Source organism: Argiope bruennichi, chromosome 11 (assembly GCF_947563725.1).
Source record: "Argiope bruennichi chromosome 11, qqArgBrue1.1, whole genome shotgun sequence".
In the NCBI taxonomy this organism is placed as follows: domain Eukaryota; kingdom Metazoa; phylum Arthropoda; class Arachnida; order Araneae; family Araneidae; genus Argiope; species Argiope bruennichi.
In genome coordinates this window covers 5447767-5462049 of record NC_079161.1, presented here as the reverse complement: position 1 = coordinate 5462049, position 14283 = coordinate 5447767, and the positions used below count along the sequence as shown (strand labels likewise).

At 32.5% G+C, this 14283-nt stretch overlaps 2 protein-coding genes across 3 annotated transcripts in view; one reads left to right on the top strand and one right to left on the bottom strand.

The window, feature by feature from the left end:
* LOC129956904 (uncharacterized) overlaps positions 1–14283 on the top strand; it is a 90342-nt gene that overhangs the window by 44035 nt on the left and 32024 nt on the right. The gene's annotated exons all lie outside the window — the stretch shown is intronic.
* LOC129956903 (cuticlin-4-like) overlaps positions 1–14283 on the bottom strand; it is a 59394-nt gene that overhangs the window by 39624 nt on the left and 5487 nt on the right. For both annotated transcript variants that reach the window (XM_056068917.1, XM_056068918.1), the window contains exon 2: positions 5107–5155. In XM_056068917.1, coding sequence (XP_055924892.1) covers positions 5107–5142 — 36 coding nt within the window. In that variant the 5' untranslated portion in view covers positions 5143–5155. The remainder of the gene's footprint in view (positions 1–5106; positions 5156–14283) is intronic.

Genomic DNA, 14283 nt, shown 5'->3' with positions numbered 1-14283 from the left:
TTGTGTTCAGTGGCTTGATTGCAAATTTAGCTCAATTGAAAGCAAGGATTACGCAACACATTCATAAGATGACTACTGAGATACTCAGGTCTGTTGTGGAACGTGCTTTTAATGATTTCAACTTGTGGTGGAAAATAGTGGACTGCATATTGAATATGCTTTGTATAAGTCTAGCGATAATTAACGGGTATTCATTGTTGCTTTTTATGCGGTTTTTGGCCTAAGGATGGTTAAAAACCGATTTCTCCCATCCAATCTGATACGACCTTGCTGTGATGGATGGGTTTTCCACTAACAGTGCCACAACTGTTGAATGACTTGGAAGTCATTTTTTTCCATCAAAAAACCGAAACAATCATGCACATTGAACAGTACATTCTCACATATGCAACATGTGTCATAGCCGTAATATTTCGATTCGAAACGTCACTTGCAGCCAATCCACTTTCGTTATGACGCTTAAAGCGCCATCTACTGATACATTTTGGAATTCCTTTCTTTCGCCATGCGATTGTTTCTTTCTTCTCTCCCAGTATATTCAGTTCAAATTTGAAGTCATTCTAATCCGTGGTTCTTTTTTACAGCATTTTAAAAATGGGACTTTAATTATAATCGCCCTGTATTCATTAATTTTGCATTTTAGCCAAAAAAGTCTGTGCTTTATTCGATATCGCACAGTTTCTGGAAGGAAGTCTTAACTATCATTTTAAAAATGTACGCCGCCACTTTCATGAAGTACTTAAATTAGAATCCATAATTTCTTCCACGAGTTCTTCCACGAAGTCTTCCGGATATTTAACTCAGTGGACTATCTTTGCAATATTCTCCAGTAATAATCGTTCTGAGAGCGAATTACATCATACAAAAACATGTCTCCATTAATCAGTGTTAAAGGACCTCCCCACCACATGTACCACCACTTTTTAACAATTCCGGCTCTCTCTATTCCGAAAGGCTGTAGCATTTCGGGTCAAGGTCGTCGGGCAACGTGAAAGACGCCGAGAGATGCCGGGGTCGTTCGCCGAAAACCATTCGTGTGTCTGCGCGAGTAGTCTCTCCAAAATGTTCTCACATATAGTCCAATGAAGATGTTAACAAAGAAAACACCAAGCATGGAATTGGCGTACAATAGTAACGAAAGGTTAAGCTTTGGCATGAATTTAGCATTTTTAATGAATCTATCGTGTCATCCTTGGCGAGATTTTCAGCGAATCATCTCTGGCATACGATTAATAATAACCGAAAATTAAATTTGTATTTTAGACGCGTTTCTCCCAACGAATTAAAACAAACATCTGACATAGAAAAATAACATACCAAACGTTTAATATTTGGTTGAATTTGGCTCAAAATGTGAGAGGTGTCTACAATATGGAAATGTTAAATCTGTATACCGAATTTTATCCATTTATCTTTCTTCTTATTGTAGTTATCATTTTATTGTTTCTTCTTATTGTAGTTATTTGAATAGCCGGGCATATACTTTCTCTGAATAGACTTTAGCTTTGATAAAACATCTATAAATTTGATGTAAAGACCCTACACCGAATTTCATTAGTCTAATTGAAGGCGTTCTTGTGTTATCTTTGTCACAGACGGATGGGCTTTGGAAGCTTTTTAATAATATAAACTTTGTAACGTGCCTATATTTGTATATTACTTTTATAATATTTGTTCTTTGATATAATTATAACATTATAAACATTACCTATGATTTCTTCACTATGAAATATTTCATTTTTACTTTATCATGTACATAGTGTAGAGAAGGTATTGTAATCGTAAAAAAAAAATCAAACTCGATAATTGGATGAAAACCTTCGTTTCAGACCTTTTCTGAGTTCGAAAAATATATTTTTGCCATTAAGACTGCCTGACAGTCAGTCAATCTGTATATGACAAAGATAATTGAAAAACGGTTTGAGGTTCACAAACGAAAATTCATATACATTCTACTTAATTATTCGATTAAAATATATTCTGGGGAAGTCTATCTGTCCGGCAGTTGGAGTGCAAATGGACTGAATAATTACAAAATGCAAAGAACTATATAAATAAAATTTGGTACACAAATTTAGTATCTGAAACAGAGATTCATGTCACATGTGGAACCAAATCTGCCAAGCTATTGATCATCCGTCAGTCCGTATTTTCACATGCATGCAAATGCGACGATTAAATCAATGAAATTCATTATATTGTCTTGTGACTGCAATGGTAGTTCCGTGTCAAAATTTAGCGGGAGCAGAAGTCATTTGGGAATCAGAAACACGTTTTCACAAAATAGATTCTTTAAAAATGCTGGATTCGTGCCAAGGATCTGCAGTTTACACCTATCATTAGATCTGTAATTTATAGCTACTTTACATGGCGTGAACGCCATGCAAGGTATTCGTGGCCTTATCCAAGGTCCGTAATTTTATGTGGGGGAGGGGGGGATTAATTGAATAGTTTGCAAGAATGTTTCGGGAGACCATTTCCGTTTGTTTGTGTCTAAAGATGAAAAGGAATTTGAAAATGGCAACTTGGGTGAAAAGGAATCTACCTTTTCCTTCCAGCTTGCCGAGAAAAAAATGAAACTTTTTTTTAAAATTATACTTATGTTTCAGATGGTTTGTAAGCATGATTTCTCAAAATACAAGCTCACACAAGAAATTCCGCCAGCAACCTTTTTTTTTTTTAATTTTGCAAATTTCTAGGTTTTTGAATAATTTTGGGTGAAATGTATCAGAAGTAAGTTTTTTTTTTTTTTTGTTTTTGTTTGTATTTATCGTTGATCTCATCATGGAAACGGTTGTTTGCAAACCTCAATAGATAGAAAAATGAAATTTTCACCATTTGTATGAATTTTATATCGCGTATTTAAAATAATATATAATGTGGAAACAATAATAGAAAATCGCAGTGACTTAGACAAATGAAATTTCGTGATGAGTTCTTGTCATCCATTTTGTAAATCGGTATCGAATTTTAAATCTAATCGATCGAAAGATAGACACTCAAAATCCACGTTCAGTTCCCTTCGCTTTATTGTGAAGCACAAAGTGCGTCACTTTGTGTTGGTATAAGGAAAGGTTAAAGTCAAATAAACATGATTAAAATTGAAACTGATATTGTTGTTATAAAATAATTAAAGTTAATTCAAATACAGAATGTTTCTCATTCGAGATGTCTGGTGACTTCTAGTAGCGACAGCGATACGTGGCGAAACCTTAGAGGCAGAGCAATAAAATGGTTTTGCGGGAGGAATTTCCATCGCAGGGCCTCCTCACTCGTGGAAACCCATTTAAAAGAACGAAGAAGGAAACAAGCAGGAGAGGTTTCGCTAAACGAAGGGCGTTTGAAGTCGTTAAACCGAGCAGGTGGCTGGAACGTCGTTGCCAGCGAAAAGAGAAACTGAACGTCACCATTTAAGATTCACGGGGAGGAAAAAAACCTAAAGAATGGGCTCCCCCAAACTTTCTCGCATACTCTCTAAGAAAAGGTGAGTTTCTGTTTTGAGACGCGTGTTTCTCCAGCAGACTGAAACCAAAATTTGACACAGAATTTGCAAATAAAAAAAAGCACACACCCAATTTGATGTGTTAAGTCCTTTCGTTACCGCCTTCACGTGCTTCTTAAAGTACAATAAATGTTCAACTCCTTGTTGGATTTGGCTCAACATTGGATAGGTGTCTATAATGTAGGGGCTAAATCTGTGCACCGAATTTCATCCATCTCGCTCACTTCGTTTTGTAGTTATAGCGTCAACTTATATTCGAATAGTCGGACAGACTTTCTCTGAACGGAGGTTGCACGAAATACGAGAGAGGACTTCCAATTTGGTGTTAAGGCTACATATTCAATTTTATCGTTTTAGGTCGAAGCGTTTTTGAATTATCTTTGTCACAGACAGACAGACATCATAGCAAAAATGTACTTTTCTTACTTTAGAGAGGCCTAAAACGTGGAGATTCGTCAAAATCTCGAGTTCAATTTTTTTTTCTCACCATACTAATACTTTATCCATACTTCGTACACTAGAAAGCTAAAATGTTTACCAATGAACAAGAAAAATATTTTAACTTAAGGTGCTGTAAAGAGAATATTCACTGACATGACGTTAACGGAACTTTGAGTTTAATGTTTACGGTACAATTTATATTGTATTTTCATGCATTTTATTAATTTTTTCTAAAATAAAGAAGTTACTAATGAGTTCAACATTTTTTTTTTACAACATTAATAGGATAACAAATAAATCTACATCTAAAAATAAAACATCTGTATGAGTTCAATCTCACATATATTAAATACAAAGTCTGTTTTAGAATTTACGAAGTTTGGACTTCGTTTTCAGATCATAAAAAAAAAAAATCAAAATTTTCTAGGGAAATCATTTTTTTTAATATATTGGATATCTTAAGAAAAGTCTATTGTAATTACCATGTTTTCATTGACAGGAATGCTGAAATAACAACGTGCCATTAATAATGCACACAATCCGAGTTTTAAGTCATGAGCCCTGGTTTAGCAATACTTGCAGTATTCTAGGTAAATATGACTTATTAGGTGCTTGCATGTATTTGGATCAGTTTTTCACTTTAAAAAGGCATTTATTGAGAAAAAATGAATCAATGTATTTTCCATCCTTTTCTACAACTGTTTCACATTTTCGTCCAATAAGTCTCGCCACTGATTGTTTTCAAATTTTTTTGGTCCTCCAGGCCGTTCTCTGTCACTGACATCGAAATCACCTCTCTTAAATCGTTGACACCGAAACCGACATTCGGGATATGACGGAGCAGCGTCACCATTAAGTTTCTAAAAGTGTCTGATTGTCTTCGGCAGCAGATTTCTTCAAATCAAACAAAAAACAAAGCAATGAATATCGAAAATACAATTTGGAGCGTTCCATGGTTCTTTATGCACTGAATAACTCAATAATACTAAATGGAACACTTGCAAAATGATAACAATAAAGTAATAGTAAATTGGTAAAACCCAAAATCATTGCCGTTTATACAAATACTTCGCATGTTTACCAACAGATGTCGCTGATTAAAATACATGCAAGCACTTAATATAAACAGAATCAGCAATTAAATAAACAACAAAGTAACTCACCGTCAGTAGAAATGCCAAAAGAATGGAGCTCTTCATCTTGAGGCAGTGGCTGTAAAGAAAAGAAAAAACACAAGATAAGTCGACGTTTCCCTCAAAACCTCAACCGCACTCGATGAGCGTTGGCAGTCTGACCCTGATCTCTCCATGCGTACCTGCATGGCCTGGAGAGAGTCTATTAGCACTGAAGAGAGTTCACTTATAGAATCGCTTTCTTCCATATAGCATTATTAATGGGTTGAAGGGACCAACCAAAATATTTTTTCCTAAATATTATTGAAATTTTTTTTAATTGTATCGTAACTTAACATTCATCCAAAATCGTTTTTTTTGGGGGGGAGGGGGGAAACAGTATATTTTAACTTTCTTTTATCATTAAAATCTCCCAAAAATTTATTATTTTTTCAAAAGAAAAAGAATATTTTTACATAACGTTTTACTGTAGATTTATTGCAATATATGAAAATATTATATACGGATTCCGGAATAACTGTACGCATAGTGGAATATTTAGTTGACCCTCATTTTTTATGTTCTATGGGGAAAAAAAAAGCACTAAACAATTGAATTGAATATTTCCCTTATCAACAACTTTTGGTACTAATTTTTTTCTTCTTCTGGGAAATTCATCTTCCCATGCCTTCTACAGTCTGTGTATGAAATGTGATTTCATTACGTTCATTCTTTTTAGTTGCAGATGCCGCCAAACAGGGAAAGTTATTATATGGCTACCCTACCCTGTTTTATGACAATATTATGCTTCTAAAGTTTGAATTTCACATGTTTTCTACTCTCTGGAATATTAATACAATATCGCAACAATTTTGCACCGTATGATATTTAGGGTAATTAGTTCGAGTATTTAGCTGCGATCGCTATAAATATGTGTATCTGAAGTTAATCTTCGATAAAATGCTGGTAACATATTTAAATAAATTACCGTAAAGTTTAACCTTGATTGAACACATTTCTGCAAATGAAAGAGAACGAGAAGATGCGTAAAATGATTTAGTTTAGGAACTTGTTTTTACTGAATGGTATGTTATTCTTTTATAAAATAAAAGATGCCACACGAGTGAGGTAGATTAATTTTATCAAAAAGGTAATTTTTTATTTTCATTTTTCCCAATATACATCCTTTATGTGTATCTGTTGAATGGAAACTCGTTGCTGTGTTGTATCGTCTGATGCTGTAAAAATATAGATTTCATATTTGGTAATTTTTGAGAATTTCCAAATATTTAATTATTAACAATTTAAAACCGAATTTTTCTTCCAGATCAAATGGAAAGGTTTCAATTTTGTGAAATACAAAATTTAAAATCAAATTATTTGTTTATTTTTTATGTTTTCAAAAAAATATTTGAGGAAACTCTAATGAACTATTACGTGTTTTCAACCTAGTATTTGTGCTAAATGTCACTAATATATAAAAGGAATTTCTAAAGATTGTTGCTAAATACAGTATTTTGCAAATGTCCAATTTTTCTGTCAGGAACTTAGTTCTGTATAAATCAGTTTATCTAAAAAATGTTGAGTTGCTAAGCATAATGCCAAAATCAAGTTTTGAAATCTCGTTAAACTTTCTAATTTGTAAAAACATTTTCTAGATAGTAAAAAAAAAATGGATACAAAAAAAATTAGCGATTATTATCGTCAATTACCGTTCAAAATACAATAAAATTACATTTTTTCAATTCTTTACATCTGGATTTTTCCTCATATGCACCATTCTAAACAGTGCATCTTCTTGACGCTTTTTGATTTCGACTTCTTAAAAAAAATTACAGTTTTGTGAAACTGCAGATCATTTTTTTTTTTTTTGAAAATAATCTACTTACATGCAACAGAACAATTATATGAATTAATCAGGAATCGTCCCTGATTGTATATGTTGATATTCGAGAGATTAGATAATTTTCTGAAATTAAGTTAAATAGACGTCAAATATTTAAAAAAAAAAAAAAAAAAAAAAAAAAAAAAAAACTTCCAAAAATCGTAAAGCCAAAAATTTTCAGAGGAAGAAATCACAAATAAAATTCTGCATAAAAGTTAATTACATTACAAATAATGAGTATATCGAATTGTACAAGTACATGTATATCGAAATTGCAAATTATGTCCAAAATTACAAAAATTGAATTCGACTGTACAATTATATTTCGTTTAAGCCTCGAAGCAATAAAATGAATCCTTGTATTCAGTTTATATTAATTCCTTTTCTCAGTGGAAAGGATTAAATATTTAATTTTTGGAACAACAGCTCTATTCTGTTTTTAATGTTCTTATTCTTTCTATCAAATGAGATGAGTTACGAACATTTGAAAGTTATGAATAATAAATACTTTTGTTTTTAAGTAAAGGAAATAAAATTCTAGTATTATTTTGGATATATACATCTACAGATGAATAATCACATCTTGCTCTCCGTGATTCTGCTAATTTGACACGGGTGAGACATCAGCATCATTTTTTCCAGCCTGCCCAAATAATCGAAAACTTTCTGCAAACGACGCCCGACCGGAAGGCGTCCCCGTTATATGGATTCGCTCAACAAAGCAGAAGATGCCACCAGCATTTGGTTCTAAACTATTTCCATTCCAAACCGCATCAAAATATGACAATAAAAAAGAAAGAAAGGTCAAACGCAGTAGACCAAAACAACTTCCTGCTCGCAAGTCATTTGAGCCGTTAGGGTGAGAGTCAGTTTAACTAAGGCTGTACTTACACATTTGCACACTTGGATACATTCAACCAAAACTGTTTTGAAAAACTCACCTTTATAAGTATTCAAAATGATAGAAATTTTCTCCGTTCTATTATTTTCTACTCCTCAACTCCTTCCCTCCCCTTTAACTTCAATTTCAAATTCCTTATAGATTTTGTGAAATCTTGAAATCAATTTTTTCTTCTAAAATTCAGGGAGTACCATTTATATGAAATTGAATTTATTTAAATTGAGCGATGATTAAGTTCTGAAAATATTACGTATTGTGCTCTAGAATACACAATTGTATATCATTTCAAAATTCTAGTTGTTGTTAGTTATGGTACTTGTCATAGACAAGCCTGCTGACAAGATCAGCGACTTTAAGCCGAGTTTCTGCAGTAGCTTCTGAGGGTAAAGGTTCCTGAGCACCCGAGGGCAGAAGTCTGACTTCTTGCTCATATGAAGATGATACTCACACATTCGCTTGCACATCCCCTTTTTACAGGGGAGAACATTCACACACCTTACAGATGGAACACGGTGTAAAGAACAACCATGCCCGAACCAGGACACGAATCGGGACGCCCAGATCATGTGGAAGACGTGCTACCCCTAAGCCAGGACGCCGGCAAAATAATTCTAGTACGTTTTGGAAGTGAGTGATTACAATCATCATATAGAAAATTCTATTCTTGCAATCAATGAAGTTCTTAGAAAAACGTATCATAAAAAACAATTTTAAAAACACACTTTTATTAGTGTATTAAAAAAATGGAATAAGAAAATTTCAAAATAGTGAATAAAAATGATTTTAAAAATGGACCATTTGCATGCGGTAAAGCAAATTAGATCTATATAAAGAATTATTGAACATGAGGACTCATTTTATTATTTTGAAAAGTAAAAAAATATAATTATGCAAATTATTTTTTTTCCAGAAAAATCAACCTGCAATTTCTTACAAATTTTTTATCGGGAATCGTGAAAATAATATACCGTTTTAAATGGGGACAGAGAGTGAAAGCATTAGAGTGTTAGGTATAAATGTAATATTTTTGTTCTCCGAATGCGAGTTTGTTCCAACATTTAGCAACAGGCCGCCAAAACTCAATACAAAATTTAAAAAAATAATTAATTAATCTTTTTTAAAAAATTCTTAAATATTAATTATACGAATGAAGCTGCATTTCTAAAAGTTACATTTTAATATAAATATATTATTTCTTGTAAATATAAAATTTTTGTGTTATTATGGGAGACTCTACAACAGATTGAACAATCTCTCCGCCAATGTCCTGTGAAGCAATTCTCAGAGTTTTAAATTTTGGTAAACTCGAGTCTGTGTATGAGCGTCGCAACCAAAAAGCAACGAGTAAATGAAATGTTGTATCTGATTTTTACGCAAAAATAATAAATTTCTATAAATTTTGTACAAATTCTGAAAAAGGGGAGTCTTGAGCATGTGCAACACCTTAACAAAAAATTGCAAATAATTATAAGGATGAAATTTAGTATTTAGTTTCGCCATCAGAATTTGCAGATTATGACGCATTTTGAACTAAAGCGACATACGGATTGGCTGCCCGTCGATCTATATATTCATAAATATTTGAAAGGCCAGGATAGCCTGGTTGGTAGGATTTGGATTCGCATCCCTTGGACCCGCTGGTGTGGTGTAGAAGTTTGGAGGGGGTGCAAGCTCATGTGCCGTCCTCATCGTCTGACCGCGATTCAAAATGAGGAGGTCCGGCCCAAAATAGCCACAAAGTCCTCCAAGTCGAAACAATACCACTGGGGGTACTGGATCAGAGGTAATCGTTCTCTAATTCAAGTCTAAATTACGATCTGTGAATGAAATGTATAAATGAAGTCCTCCCAGAGAAAAGGGCTGTGACGTATGAGTAGCTAATTTGTACTCTTGGCCCTAGATGGCGCTACTGAAATGCTAGGACTAAATTACCGAGATGGCTAAACTACCGAGAGGCGCTAAAACTCAGCTTAAAATCGTCAGCAGACTTGTTTATGACAAGTGCCTTAAGAAACAATGACAACATACGTATTTGAATAAGTTAAATAAAAAAAATGGAATAGTTTTGAAGTGTGTTTTGTAAATCTTCATGCACGTAAATCTTCAAGAACTGCACTAAATTTCTTTTCAATCAGTCGAAAGGAAGACATTCAAAATGCGGATTGTAGTGGAATGACGATCATTATGATCCGTGCAGTGGAAGCAAGAGGACGGATGTTTTCGGGAACATTTCTTTAATGATCACATTTCACACAAAATATGAAAGACAATATAAGACATTAACGCACCCACACCTCACAGAACAGGATCTCATCTCATTATAATAACAATCGCAATGCACTATGGGATGTGTACCTAATCAGGCATCGCCATCTATTATCCAAAAGAGAAGACAGAGTAATGCAACTTCTACAAAATTTGATTTTCTTCATCATACTACGGAGCATAGAATTTGAGAAAGTCGAGAGGAAAGCTGGTTTTGAAAAGGAAAGACTTGTGTCCCAAGAATGCCCTCGCAACCCGAGACCCACGCTCTCAGGCATGGGCGAGCGAAAAACCGATTCGTTTCCACAACCGCAAGATGCAATCGAGACAAACAGCATCGAGGGAAGGAATTAAAAGCCGATGTGGCTTCACGAATCGCTACTCTAAGCGTGATCTTCTTTTCTTATTGAAATCCGTCCATTTCAATAACAAAAGTGTTCAAACAAGGATCTGCTAACTGTGATCGAAATGCTTCTTCCTATAGAGAAAGTTGATAAAAAATTGTACAAGCATGAGTTTTCATGTGCCAATTTCATTACTAAAGCTGACTTCAACCGTAAATTATCCCAAGGGCATCTATGACAATTAAAAAAAAAAACAGTTGAAAAATAATAGACTGTCGAGTCACGATGAAATTGAAATTTTCTGATACTGAATTTCATGAAGTCTTTGGAAACTTGAAATAATTGTAGAAAGCCAAAGAATGTTTGAAAAATGAATGTGAATGGCTGATTGAATTAAGAACTGAATCAATGATGCATTTCTGATAAATGAAAAAAAGTGTTAACAAACAAAAGCTAAAATAATTTTTTAAAAATTAAATTAAAGTTTCTTGACTTAAAAATTTTAAAAAAACATGTTTTTCAAATTTAACTTTTTACTTTTTAAATTCTTTTTTATTGCTGTTGTTGAGGACAGTTAAAAAAAAAAAAGTGATTGAAGCAAAATTTGTTAACATTCTATCAGTTTTACTCTCATGTAAATTTGAAGTGCACAAGAGAATATAGTTTAAAATAACTTTTTGTATCTAAGTTTCTCGAATTAAATTTTTTTTGACATCTTCCTTTAAAAATTAAACTTTTTACTTTTAAAATAATGTTGGGTCTAATTTTTAAAAAAAATCTAAATATAAGTAGTAATCTAATAATAAATCGAAATTGGTTTAATATTATTCATTCAAAACTTGATACTCTGCAAATTTAGGAGTAAAGGAGGAGGAGTTCAAAATCTGAATTCTGATCTTAATTTTGTGCCTTTTAACACTTGTAATAGGTTTCGTGCTTCTTCACAATATTGTCTGTCTGTCCAGATGCTGCAGACTGACCAAACGGATGTTAGAATTCCTACTTATTTTTAATTGCTTTAACGATCTTGCATATTTTTTCAGCGTTATGAAAATAATTGTAGACTTCTTTAACAAATTTGTAAAATAATTTCTTACATCATTTATTATACAATACTAATCATATTCTCCTTTTCTAGATATGTCTTCTATTTATTTAATTTTTATATTTACATGCGAAAAATTTACATATTAATAGTTTGAAAGAAATATTTGCAGAATGCCATTTCCTTATAAATATTTAATAACGTGATTGATAGCTCAAAATTATTCAACTGTAACTGCTGAAGTTTTGCAATGCTGGCAAAAACTTTGAAACAGAAAAGATTATTATTAAATTAAATACATAAGTATTTGCTTTTTATGCAAATTTGATCATTTGTTTTACTAAACAGAAAGCATCAACATCTTCAGAATATATGTCAATGTTTTTAAAATTAAATATCATTAGCTTTTAAAACTCATAAATATTTGGTGTATTCTTTTATTTGATGCTTAACTTGTTCTGTGATGAGTAAACATTTTTATGTTTATTTTGCTGGTTAATTATCTTTATTTTCTGTAATTTTCTTTAACTATGTGTTTCATGCACTGTTTTTTACCTGGGTGTATTTTGTTATGCGGTACTACAACTGGATTTTTCTGTAATAGGCATTCTGTAATAAACTTTAAATAAATATTTCATTCCTTTAGATCTTTCCGTCTTTAGTTGACCTTGATTTTGTTTTGCTAAAATATACCCTAACATATCTATTTAGATATTTTACTCTTTAGGATGAAAAAAACACAGAAAGAAAATATTGTACTTCTAAAAAAGGCTCGATCTGAAAAGTTTGGTTTGAACATTTTATCTTCACACTACAGATTTCATCGAGTTAAAAAAAATATAATAATAATTCTTTTAAATGATTTGTGATCATGCATGTAATAACTCATTAACACAGCAAGCTAGTTAAGTGACTTCTAATCTGTGACCACCAGACCAAATTTGTTAATCAGCTAATTTTTCTGGTTTGCTGTCCCTGCTTTCTTAATACAGTAAACAATGCAGATCTATAATATTAATGGAGAAACATATCCCAAGAACGTTGCAAAACTTATTTTGGTTTTTAATAAGACTTTTAGAACTTACAAGAATTGGTTATTTTCTCTGTAATAAAATAGTACCATTTCTCCAACACAGTTTGTTTTTAGAGATAAAAGCTCTAGATGCAAAGTGTTTCTAAAATCGTGGAATAAACTTAGAGGGGAGTTTAAGTCCACAAAAACAAGTTATCTTTACAACAAACCATGAAGTCACAGACGCACAGGAGAACCCCCACAGAAGTTCTTTGTCAGTGAAAGAAGCTGCAACATTAGATAAAGTTTGCAATGTATAATGAATGCAATACAAATTTACAGTAGTACAACGCACAGTCACACGAATGACAATATAGCAAATCATGCACAGATACAACGGTAAGAAGTATGAATAGCAAATATTTGGAGCGATGAAAGTACATTATTAAGTTATACACATCTATTCATCCATGCAACTGTGTTGTACTGTTGTACATTATTAAACAATGCCCATCTTGTCATTCATGTAACTGTACCATTCTGCATTTGTACATCGTTCAACTTGTGTTGCAAGCTGTATCTTCATTTATTTAAGTCTCTGACAAAGAATGAGCCTTGCAGAGATCGCCATTTGATCCCAATAGAAAAACCCTTTATATTAAATGATATCATTCTTTCGTCACAGTTTACTGCAAAAGACGAAATTATAAGCGCCATTATAGACACAGAACCATTCTGAACACGAGGAAATTCGGAGAATTGTGCCTATTGAACAGCTGAAACCACGTCACACATCAAGGCGTTCCAACATGCCTTTCACCGTCACGGAAGAAAATAAACAATTAACATGCAATGGCGGCCTTTTTTAGCTCTTGATGAATGATAATAATTAAAAAAAAAGAGTTTGAGTATTAAAATAAAATTATAAGTTCCGGAAATCAAATTAGTTAATTTTCAACGACAGAATGGCATCCTTTAACAGATGCCTCGCTGCTTCCTTTTCCTTTTGAAAAAAATTAAAACGATTTATTTTTTCTCTTATCAAAACTAGTGCTTGGTTCATTTATGAACACTCCAGCTTCCGGAGCGCTGGTTCGACATCCGGTGTAATGCTTTGCCAATGCAGTTTCTTACATTTTTCGGAATTCGATTTGAACACAAAGATTATAATTATCCATATTAAATTGTGGAAGCTGCTACTGAAAAGGACTAAATGGAAAGGACATAGCAGATGAATTTTACTTCATTTATTTTTTATATTTAATTAATAGCATTTAGCAAATAAATACAATAAATAAACTTTTAAAGTACTTTGCTGTTTCCCCAAGGAAATAATATCTATATTGTTAGTTATTGTTAGTTAGTTATTATCAACATGAGAGTTGTTAGTCCAGTCAAATCAATTAAAATATTAAACACGTTATTTTTGAGCAAATCGTCAGTAGTAATTTGAAATAATTCTTTAACTACGGAAATCCGTGAAGAAATATTGTGGCAATCAAAGTGGCATCACTGAATTTTTAACATTTCTAATTTTAGAATATCTTAAAAATTTGTTTTTCAGATAATAGTTTCCGAATTCATCAAGAAAATTATGCAAATGATAAAATCAGAAAAGTTTCCTATTAGAGAGTGGCGACAGAGAAGATATGGTCACATCGAGTCCAATCTTAAAAAGTGAAATTCTTATACAGTAGCATAACAGATAACTTTTACATTTTTATATGATACTTTGTGGATTGCAATAAATATTGAATTTTTAAATTCTCGTATTCT